This window comes from Gobius niger, assembly GCF_951799975.1.
Source record: "Gobius niger genome assembly, chromosome: 15".
Classification (NCBI taxonomy): domain Eukaryota; kingdom Metazoa; phylum Chordata; class Actinopteri; order Gobiiformes; family Gobiidae; genus Gobius; species Gobius niger.
In genome coordinates, this window is record NC_136866.1 from 14,987,513 (window position 1) to 15,006,787 (window position 19,275).

Here is a 19,275-nt window from a genome sequence, read left to right on the forward strand (position 1 = left end):
TGATAGACTGAACTGTGTGGTCACTGTGCCCGGTTTGACACATGAAACTCATTATATTGTTGACATAGCAGATGTGCAAATTGTGTGTGTAAAGTTTCTGCTGGTTGCCAGATTCTGCCACCATCCCAGCAGTCTGGTACTAATTGACTCAAATCATAACAACGCCGCCCAAGAAGTGACTTCCTGTTTCAATCCAGTGTGCCAAACTAAAAGCACACAGCTCGTCTCATTGATTAGTTCAGCAGGTACCTGCAACAGTACAAGAATATCATTAAATACACACATTGTAAGTGTTAAGATGGTGCTTTTATTTTGGTGTGCTCGATCAAAACAGGAAGTCACTTCTTGGGCGACGTTCTTATGATTTGAAGTTGTGCACAAAGACTTTGTGCTAAATTCTGCCTCAATATATTTCTGCTCATCACATGTGACTCCTCAAAATGTTTTTCTGTGTGCAGTGTAGCCTTCTATACCACGTCCACTTTGTTCAAGGTTAAATACTGTTTGTCTCACACTGAATTTTTATTTTCAATATGTAATCAATGCATAGTGAACATTTTCCCTTTTTTTTTCCTACCTTGATTTAGTTTTGCCAATCCTGGGCTACTGTTAGAGAATTAACAATGGTGTTCGAGAGGATAGATGAAAAATAGGCAGCAGTCTTGTCTTATACAGAAGTTTATTTACCGTTGGTACGGAACACGGAGACATGAACTCGAGACATTGCGCTCTTCCTACCTTTCAAGTCTGTCTATGCTTGCACAGAAAAGAGAAAATACCCTCTCAGAGCGTCATACTGATACCCAAGCAAACATTCAGCGGCTGAGGGTGGTGCCTAAGCACAGTCAAGGCAACGACAGAGATAGTACGACTACAGCTTGACCCAGTATGATAAATAGCGATTTCATGTTATCCTCCTCTCAGCTACACAATGAAATTGACATTTAATTGAAATCATCTTCAGAAGACTTGTTGCATCATTGTGAAAAAGGTGACATGCATATTTTGGGCACTGGCACACTGTGGCGCTCTCATGTGATCAGACGCCTAACAAAGGTATTGCAATGCCATTTTTGAACAGTATAGCCCTCAACAACTATTTATTTAATTATTTTTGCTTTAAACGTGTGCGTTTTCAGATCATAGAATATGGAGCAAACTGTAATTTTAAAGGTATAGAAAATGCAACTTTATTTTGAAGGGCCATTGGCATTTTTACAACCAGCTTGACCAAAAGAAAAGCGTCCCTGTTATTCACTTTTAAAATGTAAGTCATAATTATTAATGAGTAAGCTCCAGGTGGTAGGTCTTGTATATTTCCAGTCAGTAACATTAGTGCAAAGTGGTCAATATATTATAATCTAAAGACGACTGTTTCCTCGGAGGCTCCGCCCACCCCAACCCAAGCCGGAAGTGAGCGCAGACGGGCTGGAGAGAGTGTGCCGAGCAGAGTACCAAAACAAACCCCACAGCATCTCTTCTCCTCCCGGGATACCCGCGCTGCCGACTGTACCGCTGCCACCATGGAAGCCGGGACCACCACTCTCCGGTGCTTCAGGGACTGTCACCCCGAGGAAAAGTTTGTGGACGACGGCGTGGAGACAGTCACTTCGGTGGAGCAGGTGCGCCAAGATTAGCTCCTTCAGGCTAAAGTGGCTAATGCTAACTCAGCCCAACTCTTGAATGGGGAGAGCTCGGTCAGATTTATAAAGAACCAGCGTGATATCTGTCAACTAATGCACATCTAGAGGATTTTTCCCTTTGGGGGGGTTGGCAATGTTGACGTGATTAAATGAACATACGCGTTTAGACTGCTAGCTTCTAAAGGGATTAAGTTTAATGAAGTCAGCGAAACTACTAATGCAGTTAATTCTAGCCATTACAAAGCTACTGTTAATTTACTCCATTACGTTAATGACACTTCAAGGACGATCTCTGCACGATCATCCCCTTTCGCACCAGTGCAGAGGTCCCCCTCTGTAGGTTAAGAGAAGGCACAGGCTGAAGGGTCCGAGGGGCTAAAACTGTCTCTTATGTTTTTAACACGAGCAGCAAAGTGAAGATGAATGACATTTTTCTCCACTTATTCTCAAAGGGAAGAGAATAATAATAATGAAAAAATAAATACAAATAAAATGCGGCCAAAACTGAAGTGATAAACTAGTATAAATGCAGGTGATTGTCATTTTTTAGAAAATAATGAAATCTGTAAGACTTATCCAAGTTTGTCAGCAGGAGACTTCTGTGCCTCTCTGTGGACAAAAACAATACTCGCTTTTGTCTGGCCATTTGGGCAACTGACAATGGTGATAATCCAACTGTGAATACTTTGCAACTTTTATAACAGTTGTATTTCAATAACTTTTTGATTGCGCTAAATATTTTAACATCGCAAAACTTTTTTCCTGATTATGATCTATGTTTTTGATTTCTTCGACATAGTATATACAGAACTATTACCTCTTCAAGGCTGAGTTGGTGACTATGCCAAGATGTATTACAGTGATAGTCTGTAAGTTTCAATGTTTTACAAATTTAGTAGATTGTGTCTACTTGACTGTCTGGGTCTGAAATTTGAGGCAGCATAAGTAAAATTAGATAATCATATTTTTATCTTAAGTCCCTCCCTTCGCTGATTTCAGCAACTAGTCAGAATCCCTGGGATACCACTTTGACCAATGAGACGAGCTTTTCCTGTGAACTGGCTTGCCAGGTCCAATCAGGAGGGAGTGGGAGGAGCTTGATCATTTTCTTTTGAAAATTCTGTTCCTGTTCACCTTCATTTTGCAAACTAGGAGTGGCTTTCTGGTTAGGAATTTGATTGTTTACTTTCATATTTCGCTTTATCTCTCCCCACTTTGCAAACTTACAGACTATCACTTTAATGGGCGCCACTAATATATCTTAAAATTGAAATTGCCGGAGCTGGACACTCTTGACTCAAAGCAGGCGTTTCACCACACTGGAGTCATAGTAGTTGTTCCTGCTACTACTACTCCAGTTATTGTTCTTTAATTTTTATCAAATTTGCAAACATGATCAATGCATATTTGTTTGTTTGTTTTTTCTCTAGAAAAAAGTGGAACGCAGCATAGAAGAGGTCATCAATGTTTACAAACAGATTCACAGTTTACCAGAGTAAGTTCTGTTCAGCTCTTTTTACCTTTTTATCTGCCATTAATCAGTCAACATGTTTTTAAGTGTTTCTAGTTTTAGTTTATCTGATCATTTTTCATTCTTCTCTCAATATAATATAAATAAACTTCTTTAAATCATGATTTGATAAATTCGGTAAATCTAACCATGGAAAGTACATATGTATATGTACCTGCTGCCGTGTGGAGGAGAATCTGCTTTGGATATGTAAACCAGCTTCCCCTGCATTTTACTACAGCATCTTACTTTTTTGCTTATGAAGACGATCACAGGATGAACTTCAAGGCTCATCCATCTTCTTCTCAAACTGTGTTTATGGTTTGCTTTATGGTTTTACTGGTGAATGGACTGAATTGTGTGAGAAATGTTTAAGCTTTGAAAACTTCTAGCTTTGTTTCAATAATGCACTTTCTTGTCCTGTTTTCATATTATTTCCAAAAAAACACTAACAATGCTTCCTGATAATTTACAGACCTTATACTGGGTTAGGGTAAGGGTTATTAATCATCTTACCATTTAATAAATAAGTGCGTTTTCTATTACCATATAGATTGTATAACTATCCTGTGCTCCTGTGAAATACTACCTCCATCATTGCCCTCAGCGTATTGCCAGCAGCACACATTTCCACGCTGTATCTTCCCCATGATCTTTGACGATGCTCTGATGTACCGTACCGGCGTGTTATCCAAAGGCTGGGTTTGATCGGCCCACGTATTCCGCTCATCAGCTGTCATCAGCAGCGCTCCGCTAATGGTCTGACTCATCCCATTTCTATGACAACTGGCCCGGCCCTGAATGTCACCGGCGCTTCGGCGGCTCGCAGCCAGCGGGGGATGTTTTTCTTGCCACAACAAGTGCGATTCAAGTGATAATTGCGGGGTCGTGCATTTAGTAGTGGATCAGCGGTGCTCCGCGTCGGCTCGGTGACGGCCACAGGGAGAGAGAATGGAAATTATGTGAACGTGTGAACATTTTAGTGGCAATCGAGTCGCCCAATTATTTTCATTTTTTGAACAAACTGGTCAAAACGTTTCACAACATGACCCCACGAACTACCATTAGATCAGGGTCAAATCAGGACGAAACTTGATCTATAGATGTGTAAACTATGTCACAGCCTGTTGTTTTAACCGAAAAACACCCAACTTTAATGCATTTCTAAAGTGTCAATGAAAAGATTTGAGGAAGGACCACCTGAAAAAGTCCTATCAAATAACAAATGCACACATCCCCTTTCTATTTGATATTTGTGTAACAGTATGTGTCCCAGGCTTTAGAGTTGGTCTGAAGAGCTGCTGTGCATGGTCTTGGTTCCCCCTCGCTCTGTCTGTGTGCAGCTTTATGGCAGTGATCCGTGACTAACCCGCGATGGGTAAAGTGTAATTACTGCTGTTCGTAAAGGCGTGTGAGCGGAGCAGCCTCTGAACGGGGGCTGGCTTTGACTCTGCATACTCTTTGTCATAGACTGAAGAAGGGCGTGCCATGCAGTGGTTGATTTTTTACTTGGTTCTAGAGAGAAAAATCCACAGAGTAGCAAAGCTATTTTTGTCTTTCCCATCTCCCTTATCTAAATGAACTCTATTGAACTCTATTTATACTAGAATAAGCTTAAATTAGCAGCTATTTGCCACTTTAATGAAAAAATATTTCACCATGCTTACTTACCAGTTTTTGTGACATGTTTAGTTTTATTTCAAGCACACAATGAAAAGATGTACAACATAAAACAATGACCCAACGAACAAATCACAGCTGTTCAAAAAGGAGTGGGATGAAGTTTAACACTTCTTAATTCCCACCCCCTCTTTCAAAGTCTTAATACATTAGCTCTACTTCCCTTAGTTTTATTGCTTTCTTACTGAAACACAAGTACTTTGATCATCGTACATTAAACATTATGTTTGCAAAGTAATTTCCGGCTTTACTTTTATAACTTTCAAAATTCATATCTATGCATATTTTCTTGAATTGTTTAATATTTGGCGCCTCCTGGAACCGCCACCTTAACGTGGTGGAGGGGTTTGAGCACCTGAATGATCCTGGGAGTTCTGTTGTCACAGGCAGACGGGGTAAAATACCTTGCCCCGGAGCACAACGGCAGAACAGTATGCACTAGCCGCATTTTTCTTCATTTTATAGCTGACAACATTCAAATCTTTGCTCCAATGAAGCTCGTTTGCCTTGAACGCCTGGTTAACACATCTTTCTGTGTTCTTGCCTCCAGGCCGACCTTATTGCGAGAGCAGCACTACCAATATCTCAAGAAGGGCTTGCGGCACCTCTCAGACGCTTATGAGGTAAAGTGTTCAATGTCCAGAGGTATAAATCTTCTTCTGCTTCATCTGTGGTGACTATAAATGTAACCGTTTAAGGATGTAATAAACATTTATTGTGCAGTGCTATTTATTCATTGCTGTAGATTAATAAACATTTCTACGGCTCCATTGGAAACTTTCTGTGTGAAAAATCATTCCGCAGGAAGGAAGGGAAGATCATTTATTTGTTTAGCACTTTTCATAGTGATGGTCCCAGTTATGGCTAAAATGTCGTACAAGGCAAACGTTCACAGCCCCCTTTAACCAGGTTTAACTGACTCAAAACGTGAACAGATGAGTACTTTCCAAGTTCACTGACTTAGAGAAGGCCAGCCTAATGAAATATTCAATTGGCCCAGCATGAGGTCTAATTTGGTGCTTACCATTATATCCACGCCATTTATGAAAATTCAAACTGGTTTCAGAAGCACAACGTGACAGAGCATCTCCCAAACGCAGCCCGTTCTTGGCTGCGGAGAGCAGACTGTGTCTCCAAAAGGAGGCCACCAGGGAACAGACTTAATGAGATCAGCAAGACCAGCTAAATCTACATAAGACTGCACCAAATGATTATGAACCAGTGGATGTTGAGAAATGATATATCGATGGGAAGGATCAGTTATGTTCCGAGCAGGACTGTTGTTATAGAATTTTATTTCCCATGTCGTGCAGCCCTAATCCGAATCCGTTGTTTGCCCTATGGCAAGATATACAAGCTCCTGCTCCTAAATCAAGTCCTGGCCAGTTACTGTCACCGAGCACCAGTGTCCGCCTCCAGACAAGAGACTCTTTGGCCTTTTCTGCTTCAGATAAAAAATAGGACCATTGTGTTCACTTTGCCAAAATATGCAAATCTGCTGCGGGGAAGGTCACGTCTTGCGTTCAGTGGTCTGTACTCGGCATAAAAAGTGAGAGATGAAAGAATGGTGTTTCTGTCTGTCCCAAACTTGAACAACGTTTGAACACAATATTGTATAAATATGAAAATAATGTTGCCTGAGGGGAAGAATATACTCCAGACGTCTCCAAATGTTGCTTCCATGGATTTGTTTATTTAGAAAGCTAAGTGGATTCTTTGATTAAATTGTGGTTGCACTTCATTCTATATTGTTGACTTATAAAAGAGAAATAAAAGAAGTGTGAAAACTTTCTGAACCACCTGTTTCCTGCTGCTTCCTCTAAGTGTGGGATGTCTCTGTGTGTGGACAGTGTCTGGACGCCAGCAGACCGTGGCTGTGCTTCTGGATCCTCCACAGTCTGGAGCTGCTGGAGGAGCCCATTCCCACCAACATCGCCTCAGAGTGAGTCACACGCTTCCATTCAAGACCACACACTGGTCATTTAATATGTTCATGTCCAGCTCTGGGGGCAGGGAGTCGGAGTACTTTGATTACTTTTATAATACAGTACAAATGTGTGAGGCATTAAAAGTCATCAAGTGAACTTTGCTGAAAATGAAGACCATTAAAAATAATTAAATGTGATTCCAGGCAGGCTTTAAATCTACATTTCTTTAAAAACATGCGTCCAGTGTCCAGGTTTCTTTTTTGGAAAACGATGTGTAGATCTTTTGCATTAGTGGCATTGAAAATACAGTAGTGAGTGTTGAAAAATAACAATCGTATTTGTGGTTTTGTTGATGATGTTTTGGTGAATGGTAGACAAACAGCTGATGCATTCAGGCTGTGCTGTTTGTTTGAATCAAATGTCATAGCACAAAGGAAACATACACCCCCTTGAACTTTTCAACATTTTGCCACGCTATGGACCATAAACATTAATATATTGAAATTGAAATTTTATGTGAAAGACACACACTAAGTGACACACAATTGTGAAGTGAAATTAAATGTATACATGATGAAATGAAAATAGTGAAAAGTGCCATGTGCATACATTTCGGGCCCCTTTTCCTTTTAGTGCAACCAATTGCCTTCAGAAGTTGAATGAAGATTTCTGAATGATCACATGTTGACCCAATGACTAAATAGAGTCTACCTGTGTGTGTAATGTCAGTTCAAATACAGCTGCTCTGTGATGGTCTCAGAGACTATTGTGGAGCAGAAGCATCATGAAGTCCAAGAACACACCAGACAGGTCCGGAATCAACCCACTCTTCCATAAAGGCCAGATTTGTGCAGTGTACGACTAATAGTTGTTCCTTCAGCTGCTCCCTTTTCCCATCAACCCCAAAACATGCACAATAGGTCAATTGTCCAGATAGATCCACCTAACCTTGAATCTAGTTCCAGCTCAATAGTTGCAGGATTGTAAAGACAAATATCCAAGTTCTAAAATGAGTATTCTACAAAGACGGATGTTGTGTACAGTTATTTTTTTGTTCCCTATTTCTGTGAGTATTCACAGGATTACCCTGCTCTTACTGCTCCGAGCACTGTGTAATGTGGGTTTAGTGCTGTATAAATAAAAGATCACACAGTATGACTTGTGTGCAGCAAATGGGACGCCGCAGTACTAAATGATAATAGATGATGACTGGCTCAGGCGGAATCTAAGCCTGCTCCAGTGGGATTGCTGTGTACCACTGTATTTGTCATGCGCATATGAATATTCAACCGCACAGAGAAGAAAGCGATGGCGGCTTTAGAGGGATGAAATGTTGCTCATGAAAAGTTACAAAGTAGTAGAAAAAAACTTTGTCTGGCATATTGGTGGTGTTGTTGTTATGAGTCCAGCCCATTATAGAAGAACAACAAGTCAGTCTCCTTTGAGTAAGAACTTGGAAATGTGTCACAAGTTATGATGTAGTTAACCAGCAGTGTTACAGTTGCAGTACTGCTTTACCATTACATTTAGAATTGCATACTCGTACTGCCAGAAGGATCCTACTTTCCGCCTTCCTACTTTCCATCCTACTTTTCCTACACCACAGATTACAAAACCCGGCTGTAGCCATACTTTATTGTTCTCGTCTTTAACCCAACCTTCACTCCCACTGTGGCCACATGTCGCTCGCTGGATTATAAGCCTAGTATTAGACATACTCTGTAGAGGTCGACCGATATATCGGGCTGATATTTGGGTATTTTATTAAATTGTAATAATAATAATGCATTCATCTAATATAGAGCTTTTCCAAGTCGCTTTACAATTTTGTGCATTTTAATTCTCTCCACACTCTGTGATGGTAACCGAGGCAACCAGTCTGTGCCATCAGCGACCACCACCTACCTCTCACTCACACACACACTACCTTCGCCAGGCTTCCTGGTGTTTCCAAGCGGTCTCCTATCCAAGAACCAGCCAGGCCCTTCCCTGCTTCGCTTCCAAGGTGTGACGGGGTCGGGCAGAGCAAAGGCGGTATGGCTACAATAATGCCGAATAAAAGGCCGATATCTCTGGAACCGAGACTGATCGAGAACTCCAGTTGATTGCATTGGAAAGAGCTCAGTTAAAGAGAGATGAGAAACATCGCCATGAAAATCGGTCACAAGTTCTATCAATTTTTTACAGACTTTTGCTTATCATTTCTGAATCATAAGAGATAAAGACATATTAAATTTCTTGTGGAGTTGCACCATTATTGTTTTACTTATTCAATGTGTATCTTTTGCACAGACATTATTATTATTAATTATTATTATTATTATTATTATTATTATTATTATTATTATTATACAAACCTACCCTTTTTTTTTCTCTTTAAAACAAAATCCCTCTGAAGTATCTACGAAACAGGAATGTTGGAATAAATCAGCCCTATGCCTCTAATGAAGCACATTTTACAGTTTAGAAGTTTCATGCCCAGGATTATAGACCAGACATTTGGAAAAATTGGCCGTGCATATCTGCATTGGCATATGGGTCGACCTCTAATGCTGTGAGTTAATGAGGGAAACAGGATTATCCAGAGAAAGCAAACAACACAACAACAAATAAATACACTTGGCTTAGTTCATTTACAGGGATGACCTCCAATACAGTTTAGTGTAATAATTACTATCTTATCGCCTACACTGAGTTTGAATAAAACGTAGTACTATTTTCAATGAAGCCAGTTGGTGTTTATTTCTCCTCTTTAGAAAATGATCATCTATTCACATTTCAAACCGTCACGAGGCTCATATATCGCAGAACCAGAGCGAACAGACTGGCTGCCCACGCTCCCATTGAGAGAGCCAGGCCTGCCAACTCTGCGGCTGGCACTGCCCCGCAGCAAGATCCTGCTCTCCCAAACACGAGCCTGGGTTGGTCCTTCGTTTGGGCCTGGACCTGGTTTACAGATAAGTCATGGTTTAGTAGTTAATTTATATGCACTGGGATTAACTGATCCTGTTGGCTGAGTGCTAGTGCTGAGTGAATTTAAGGAATATCCAAGTTAATGAGCTTTAATTAATCTGGATGAAAAAGTGCTATTGGTGCTATTTTTCTAGCTACTTAGCCTGACCACCCAGACTACATTCTTCTCCAATTCTTGCTCGTAATTCTGTCCCTTTTCTCTGTAGTTACGCTTGTGTGTTAAAGCATCTCATATTATTTGTTCATGTCTATGTGCTCATCAGAAGACGACTTCATTGGGCTTATGTACACTGCGTTCCAAATTATTATGCAAATGATTTTCTAAACTATCAATGCAAATGACAGTCAGTCAGCATAATTTTGAAGTTTTTGACTGTATTATATGAGCAGAGATGCCCAGACTTTCCGATCCACACACACCACCTCCAGCTGTTCTGGGGGACCCCGAGGCGACACCAGGCCAGCTCGGAGACATAGTCCCACCAGCGTGCCCTGGGTCTTCCACGAGGCCTTGTCCCACTAGGACATGCCTGGAACACCTCCCGCGGGAGGCGGCCAGGAGGCATCCGGAACAGATGCCCTAGCCAACTCAGCTGGCTCCTTTCGACGTGAAGGAGCATCGACTCTACTCCGAGCTCCTCCCGGGTAACTGAGCTCCTCACCCGATCTCGAAGGGTGCGCCCAGCCACCCTGCGAAGGAAACTCATTTCGGCCGCTTGTATTCGCGTTCTTGTCCTTTCGGTCATTACCCAAATCTCATGACCATAGGTGAGAGTGGGAACGTAGATCGATCGGTAAATCGAGAGCTTTGCTCACAATATGAATGTGATTGAAAAAAACTCCCTGTGGTAGCAGTAATTAATTCAAAAATATAAATATAATAAACTACTCAAAATCTACTGTTCCAAATTATTATGCAACTCATTATTTTCATAAAGAACTGAAAATGGTAATTTGTTGAATTTGCAGCATTAGGAGGTCATATTTACTGAAATCAAAAGCAGGCCACCATTTTCCAGCAATAATGGTAAGAAAAAGGATCTCTCTGCTGATGAAAAGCATGAAATAAGCCTTTGATGTTTTACAAAAGATTAAGCGTAATCATCGTACTGCTAAAAGATTTGTGACTGATTCAGAGCACACGGGTTTAAAAGCTGTTATAAACGTCGCGCTCTTCCTGTTTGACACTATGAAGTAAAAAACGTAGAGAGCAGGATTCAGGAGGATTCAGGAGGATTGCTGAGAACTGCGTGAATGAAGCCAAAACCCTTCATTTGGAGCTCAGTGTATATAACAAAAAACCTTTCAATGATGTGAGATAAAATGATGATCTTGTTTTCTTCAGCGTGTGCCAGTTCTTGTCGCGCTGCCAGAGTCCGAGCGGAGGTTTCGCTGGAGGCCCGGGACAGCAAGCCCACCTCGCCCCCACCTACGCCGCAGTCAACGCCCTATGCATCATCGGGACAGAGGAGGCCTACAGTATCATTGACCGGTACGCCCCTGCTTTAAAAAAAAAAAGAGTGGCGCGCACTGAATGGGTGCTGCTGCCGGATGCTCTCTCATCGAATGCAATTTCTCCATCTGTGAGATCAATAAAGTATTATCTTATCTTATCTTATTTCATCTGGTTTCAAAGATCGTCCCCCCGAGCTTCTCTTTTGAGGCAGATATCACAAAAAACAAAAAAACATTGCAGATCTAAATGGGACTAAATTAAAAATGTATAATTCATTTCAAGGATTTTTTGCTGTGAGTCAGATCAATAAATGAATTGAGGTGTTGAGTGCAGGAGCGTACGCTCATTGACGTCACTCCACACCACTCGGCTCATTCTTCTCGCCTCTCTGTTTCTCCAGGGAAAAGCTGTTAGATTTCCTATGGTCCGTGAAGCAGCCGGATGGTTCATTCGTGATGCACATCGGAGGAGAGGTGGATGTCCGGTAAGAGTCCAGCAAAGTGCGTACAAGTGCCCAAGGCCCACAAAGCTACTGAGCATAAGTACAGGACGTGCTACGCTCAGTGGGTAGAAGACTTGTATTTGTATAGCACTTTTTCGTATAATTAATTAATGTTTGATTAAGATTTTTGGTAAGAGTACATGTACATAACATAAGTAATTTCTGGAAATGTCTGTGCTTTTTTAGTAGTTTTATCCAAGGACGCAAACCACAGTGCGCACTGGTTAGAGCTGCATTTGAACCACTGACCTTTTGGATCCGTAGGATCCGTAGGCAGATTCTGTAGCCATTGAGCCACCATTTCCCCGAACACCACACAATCCGAGGTTTCTTTCTGTTCAGTATGATATTACAAAGGGATTTCGATTTGGGGTTGACCTGATGTCAATTCCACATCCTTTATTTCGCTGAAAAGAGTTTGTGTTTTGTGAAAGCAGGTCATCAAATGCAATCAAAACATGAGTGTAGATCTTATTCCATCATGTATTAATATCTGTAGTCATCACAGTGAATGTTTTAACGACTAAAACCCACAGATTCTTGGGCTCCACATGAAATATTTGTTCTTTTTCTCTGTGGTTTTCTGCTCTTTGAATATTTGATCCGAAACGAGGCTTTGAGATTTCTTCACTGGTTCAACAAAGAACATCAGACGTGAAAGTTAATGAAAATTCTTCTCCTCCTCACTTCCCACCATAGAAATATTAGTACAAGTCACATTGGAGAACACATTATCTCATTACTTCAAGCATTTGTATCCGTTTCATGAATAGTAAATAATATTCCCAAAGCGCAACAGAGAGAGAGAAAAAAAGATTTGATTAGTGAACCTAGGCCTAATTAATTTGTACTTCTTTAGATCGACCTACTTTATTTCGATGTGTGATAAGTCGCATTTAAAGGTGGTTTTAGGTTCACCGGATTGACTCATTTCTGTGTCTGTTCCAGGAGTGCGTACTGCGCGGCCTCTGTAGCCTCTCTCACAAACATCATCACGTCAGCGCTGTTTGAAGACACACCAGGCTGGATACTCAGGTACAAAGTATCAAGTGGTTTAGGGTTTTGTTACTGTGTCAGAAGTGAGCGATGCTATAATGCCTAGAAACCTAGTAGAGAAGCAAAGGGAATGTTTGTTGAGTGAGACAGGGGCTCGATGACAGGAGATGGGAGCCTAAAATCAGGCGTTACACTGGCCTATAGCCTGTAAGCTCCAGTCCAGAAGCTCTGAGTAAATCAAAAACCGGAGCAAAATGTCATCTTTGCATAAGTAACTGTCATTTTTGTCATGTAAAAGTAGTTGATTGGTTGGTGCGGATTACAGCCATGTTCTTGTGTGTACTGTGCCACAGGTGTCAGAACTGGGAGGGCGGTCTGAGCGGAGTCCCGGGTCTGGAGGCCCACGGCGGGTACACCTTCTGTGGGACGGCGGCCATGGTCATACTGGACAAGGAGCACATGCTGGACCTCAAAGCTTTGCTGGTAAATATGAGTGTCATAGAAAAACCTCTCTCTGTGGTGCTAGCACAGAGATTCAGTCCAATAAGGGAAGCTTTGTCTGGTCAGTCGGAATCGGTAAAGCTCCTCTAAAGTTTATATTAGATTTCAGATCCAGCTCTATCTCTGTATGAGACGCCACTGTATCGATTCAATAAAGAATGAAATGGTTTACAGCTGTTGATGTTCTGATAGAAACATTTTGCAGGAGCCCTGTAAGTGGAGGCTTGGGTCTTTATTGATTCACTTGTACTACATTTCAAATCTGTTTTCTTTCTACGTTACGAGATTAAGAGAGGGCCCGAGGATGTCATAATGATGAGTTATAAAAGGGTACATTTTGAACATTTGTGCCCGACTGATACTCTCTACCTCACTACATTTTAGAGAAGGCATCTGTACTTTCTACTGCAATACAGTTTTAGATTAAAGTAATGCACATTTAGCTCTTTCAGTAGCCACAATATTTAACATTTTTTACCCAGAAATAGAATAAAATCCAGGCATTTATTTAATTACAGGTGTTTTTATTGCTGAAAAATACTGCTCGGAGTGGGACATCACCAGCTTGTTTCCATGGAGATGTTTTGGCAATCTGTGGTCAAAGCAGAGCAGCAGACTTTCTGACCTTGACTGACTTATGCAGAGGACAAAATAGATTGATGTAGTTCTTTTGCTTGTCCTGTCGTTTTGAATAGGAACAGGCACAGTGTCTGGCTGGCTTTATAGTGGAATTTGCTCGGGATTTGTCAGAAAGATCCTTCGTGCTAGAAGCCGAGGAAGTGCTAGTGTGTGGTAGTGGTAATATTGTACCAGGGGAAGTCATGGGAGCTGAGGTGGACAGTGACACCATTGAGGTCAATGTAAATCAGACGAGCTGATGGCGTTCTGCTCCCAGCAAAGTTCAGAGTCCGGTCTGAGGAGCTGAACCACTTTAAGAGTAAGTAAATATGAGCTTGTTCGCCATAATTCCACAACTGGGACGAGGGTGAGTGTTGTGGCTGGTTTTCCTGAATGAATTTGGCCTTACTTTTGTCTTTGCTTTAATTTCAACAACACAGTTAATAAAGCCTGGCCCTGCATTGACTGAAATACCCTGTGTGTTTTGCGTGTCCGTCAGCGATGGGTGGTGAGCAGACAGATGCGTCTGGAGGGAGGCTTCCAAGGCCGCTGTAATAAACTGGTGGACGGCTGTTACTCCTTCTGGCAGGCCGGACTCCTGCCTCTGCTGCACAGGGCCTTCTCCAAAGAGGGTAAGCACATCCGCACATCTGCACATCAGCTTTCACATACACCAGAACTGCAGCTCAAGTGAAAAAGGAAGTGAAACCTACAGTATGTCGGCCATGTTGTGACCTTGTCGTTGCGTCCGTGGCTGTGTTTGCAGGGCAGTCGGCGCTGAGTGAGCAGCGGTGGATGTTCGAGCAGCAGGCCCTGCAGGAGTACATCCTCCTGTGCTGCCAGAACCCCTCAGGGGGGCTTGTGGACAAGCCCGGCAAGTCAGTACCACCATCTGGACTCTCACACACTCAGCGGGCACACGTAGAAACGCCTTTTGCTCAGTGCTGCAGTCAGTCTCTCTAATGTAGTTTCAGACAACAGTGGCACAGTGGGCGGCACAGTTAATCACCGTCAAATGAAATCTCATTTTACCAATTATTTAGGCAGGACTGTATTCTTTCCAAACCGGTTTCGACGTGTGTTTTGGATAAGTCCTGTGGCCAGAATCTTCATTTTAGAATCAGAATGACTTTATTGATCTCCAACATCCCTGAGAATGAAAAAAGATAATTGAGTTGCATTTTAAACATATCCAGTAAATATCTTAGCCATAACCCTGGATGTTGCAATGCTGCGTTCATGTGGACTGGGAGCTTGTGATGTCCTTGGTTTGTGTTCCTTTTATGTTCCCTGACTACGATATTTGATCTCAGCGCAAATGCAGAGTTATACTGTTGTTTGGTCCTTGGGCAAGACACGTCACACTCCCTGCCTGTGTGAAGTGTCTGAGTTGGGCTTAAAATGGGCACTCAAGTTGAAGTTGGCCTCTAACCTTTCAAGCTACACACACAATTACTGTTTTTAAAAGTGGCCATGAAGGATATTTGAAGAGTTATTTGTCTCTCCTGTGTCACCGCAGAGCCAGAGACTTCTACCACACGTGTTACTGCCTCAGTGGACTGTCCGTAGCTCAGCACTTCGGGAACCTGCGGACGCATCACGAGCTGATCCTGGGCAAAGAGGACAACAGACTGGTGAGGCTGAGATCATTAGGAACAAGCTCCAACTATGGAGACGAATATCACAACGTAGCAACAGCATGGCAACCGCAGCTAAATGAGTGGCAAGTCTGCTGTTCAAAATGAAAATGATGCACTGTGTATGGTAAAAAACAGATACTGTATTTCTTTACGAGTAGTACATTTCTAAAATTGATTATGTTACAGTAATAAACAGATGTTTTAAAACACTGAGCACATTTGCAACAACCTCGGGTGTGGGCGCTGGTCATATCATGTCAAATATCAATTTAATCAATTGTTGTACATCAGAGTACCTAAGTGTGGTTTCATCGCTCAGTAAAGTGTGCACAAATGAGAATGTTGGTCATTATGAAACACCCTGCACAAGCCTGAGCTCAGACAGCAACATAACAACATACTATTTGTGTAGGTTGTTATACTATGAGAAAAGATGAGCCGAGTTATCAAAATAAATCATTTAGATGAGGAAGTAATGTTTGGCTGAGTGTCCTTGAAGAAAGGCAACGACATCTCCATGGAGACGAGCCGTGTCCCGCTCTCAGCAATAAACCAGTAAAACACCCGTTATGAAAGAAAAGCTTGTGTTTGATGCTTTTTCCTGGGTGAGACGCTGCGCTGTGTGGCATTAAGGGAATTTAAGGCTGATCGATTGATGGGTATTGACGGTGGGTTTAGCTGAGGAGAAGAAGGATGTGGTTTACAGTAAGGAGAGCGACCGCCGCGTGAGGTTCCTGTTTAAGTAACTGGTAAATGCACTTACAGTAAGTCAAGAGGAGAGCCCGGTGTTCAGTGGTTTCCTGAAAAGGTTCAGGTCGTCTGACAGATTATTCGCTCATTGGTGAATCTAATGGTTTGAGTATTTGCTTGATTTGTGTTAATTCAGTATCACCTTAATATTTTTAGGATTTCAAATGAATAGAAGACCTGCTCTGATGATTTACTTTATAGTCCTGAATTGGACCGGTTTTCACCTAGTGTTTTTGTCAGTTTAAAGTACCACATAAATATAAAAGTATCACTCTCAAGTGTACTAAAATTTTATAAAAAGTGCCAAAAAGTATTTTACACAGATGTTGAAAAATATTGGCACACATGCATTACTTTTAAGAAGGATTATCAAACCACCACAACACTGCAGAAATAAATAGATAGATACCTTCTCTTAAATGAAATAAACGTATTCATCATCAGATTTACATAAAGCTGACTTTTTGTTGTTGTAGAGTACATTTTTTTTTTTTGCACCTCAGAGTATGTAAAAAAAAAAAACAGATCTTGTTGCATTATCTTCTTCACCTTAATGTTTATTGAGTGATGGAGGACAGAAGTCGAATCTAAATGAGTGCAGAGTTCCCCGCTGCCACCGCTCAAAGCTGTACACCAGCATGAAACATGCATATAATTAATTTGCCTGTGCAGGATGTGCAGGAGGGGATTGTGAGAGCTAGAAACGAGTTTGGGTCAAAACGAAATATTTGAAAAATTGAACAGGATAAATCGGGTATCAAGGCTTTACGTTAGAGCCACTCAGTATAACATTTCATAAAAAGGAAAAAACACAGCCTTTATTTCCCTTCTGGTGTTTTTATACTAGAATTATATCTTTTATACCTTAAACCTTAGATTTAAATACTGCTTTATTTTAATTACCAACTGAAAAAATACACTGCCTGACCAAAACAAGTGTCCACCAGGATGTAACTCAGTGTTCTGATCTGGGGTCACTGCAGTCGGTCAGGTCTAGGTTCAGAAACACAAAAGTACACAAAAGTACTGCAACACTGGATGTTTTGACATTGCAGAAGCTTTTTAAAAACATCTCCACAGCCATTCCCATGGCATACATACTATTGAAACAATGGGCAATTTGTATCTTGTGCAAATCTTGTTCCAAAATTTAAATTAGAAGGGAAGGATCACTTTGGGAAATATTTACAGATGAGACATTGTGTGACCTCCAAATTCAAAGAGGGTGGTGAAAATATTATTTTAGAATGCATTAATATGCCACGGGAACAATAGTCGAAGCAGTGATTGCATAAATATCAAACAGAAAGATCTAAAAACAATTCACGAATGAGAGATGGTCAGATATTTTTTTTATTTATTTTTTTATTCAATGAACCTTAAAGAGACTATACAGAGTTTAAAGATGTCAAAATTGTGTATTTTTCTCCCCCTACATGTTTCAACAATGTCCTAAGGTGTAGAATGAGCTCAGACCTGTTCACCACAACTCCCTCTAAAATCCTGCACTGTCACTCAAAATGGTGTTAATTCGGGTCAGAAGTGCCGTCATGCCCAAGCTTAATATAGAAGGTGCAGTTACACGTATGACCTGAGGTGGCAGTAGTGAGTATAAAATGGCTAACTTGCCCCTTTAAAATTAATAACACAAAAAAAAAGTTGCCACAGCGAATGTAAGCAGTAATCCAAGCTAAAGGCGCTTCAACCGGATATAAGAACATGTGACCTTTTATTTTGTGGTCTGGTAGTGTGTTATTGTTTGTACCTGAGCATTAGATTAGTTTGATTTCGACAGCTTTATGGTTTGAGTTTACAACGGTTTTACTTGCTCTTCTAACTGTATAACTTGAAATGTTCTGCAGTGTGTAAAAATACTGAAAATGTGTGCTTTTTGCTTTTTCCATATTGCCTTTTCTCTTGTATCCTTACCCCAGGCTGCATATTTATTTTGGAGCAAGGAATGTTTCATACATAACGGCCACACTAGAGGCCAGCAAAACACAAAACTGCGGTCACACCCACATCATCTTACGTAATCCCAAACGCTCAACAAAAAACAGTCAACTAAACCGTTTTTTTACCCCTCTCTTCTGCCTGTAGGCACCAACTCACCCAGTCTACAACATGTGTCCGGACAAAGTGGCCCAAGCCTTGCACCATTTTCTCCAACTGCCCGTCCCGACAGACAAAAAGCCATCGTCAGACGCCGACCCGTCTTCGCCGTCTTCACCCACACCTCCTCAGGCAGAGCGACCGGACTCCTAGTGCCTACGTAAAGCGCGGAGGATGAACGGACGTCCCAATAGTAAAGGCAGCGAGCAGGATTCGACGGCACAGAAATCAGGAAATCCAGGATGCTGTGTGTGCGCAGCATGGGCTGAACAAAGCAGTGTTTGTGTGTGCTGTATTGTCACAATAGGACAATGTGAGGATGGAATTGATACCTAGTCAATAAAAGCGCTTTAGTACTTCTTATCACTGTGCCGGGAGTTGATTTTGTCTACATGGTGAACACATACAGGAAGAATGTTAACGATGTGGTGTGTTGCGCATGGGCGGAGCACCTTTCATTGAGAACCTGTTTGCAATGGTGCCGGTGAAATAAGGCAAAGGGAACAACGTCACATAAAGAGTCACTCAAGTGCATCCCGACAACAGCCACTATCACAGGAACCAGAAAAACCTGACCAGAGCGATGAGGGCCCCATAATCAAGCCCGTATTTGTATTTGATTTTTCTACCTCACCTAAAGAAGTCAAGGAGATGTAAAGGGTGGTGTCCCAAATAATTACTGGAGTAAATATTAGAAGTATTGATTATTAACTGGTCTCTTATTTATGATGTGGAAGAACCCACCATATGAGTGATTAAGGCCACATCGAAACACAAACTCAAATGTTTTCTTCTGGAGTATTGGTTTCTTCTGTTTCTGCACTGGCTTGACACACTGAGAGGGAGTTGAACCTACAACCTTTGGATTGCAGATGGCCCGTGATAAACCCAAACACACAGTATGTTCACTAAGCTACTGCCGTCTCTGACTAAGAGTATTCAGATGTCATTAATGTATGCTAGCTA

General features: G+C 41.5%; 1 protein-coding gene across 1 annotated transcript; it reads left to right on the forward strand.

Annotated features, from left to right (window-relative positions):
• The first annotated feature begins 1,398 nt into the window (after window positions 1–1,398).
• Window positions 1,399–18,492, forward strand: fntb (farnesyltransferase, CAAX box, subunit beta). Its single transcript, XM_079572247.1, has 12 exons — window positions 1,399–1,622; window positions 3,074–3,138; window positions 5,384–5,456; window positions 6,684–6,775; window positions 11,080–11,226; window positions 11,591–11,674; window positions 12,641–12,727; window positions 13,042–13,171; window positions 14,307–14,439; window positions 14,574–14,685; window positions 15,327–15,441; window positions 18,298–18,492. Exons 1-12 carry the CDS (start codon window positions 1,524–1,526, stop codon window positions 18,460–18,462), a joined length of 1,302 nt encoding a protein of 433 aa, XP_079428373.1. The 5' UTR covers window positions 1,399–1,523; the 3' UTR covers window positions 18,463–18,492.
• The last annotated feature ends 783 nt before the right edge of the window (window positions 18,493–19,275 follow it).

Bases quoted from the DNA above. Each gene is read 5' to 3' on its own strand.
- fntb (XM_079572247.1), top strand. From the start codon at position 1,524: ATGGAAGCCGGGACCACCACTCTCCGGTGCTTCAGGGACTGTCACCCC. The intron at 6,776-11,079 runs GTGAGTCACACG...TGTTTTCTTCAG, and splicing joins CCCACCAACATCGCCTCAGA to CGTGTGCCAGTTCTTGTCGC. The intron at 14,440-14,573 runs GTAAGCACATCC...CTGTGTTTGCAG, and splicing joins CAGGGCCTTCTCCAAAGAGG to GGCAGTCGGCGCTGAGTGAG.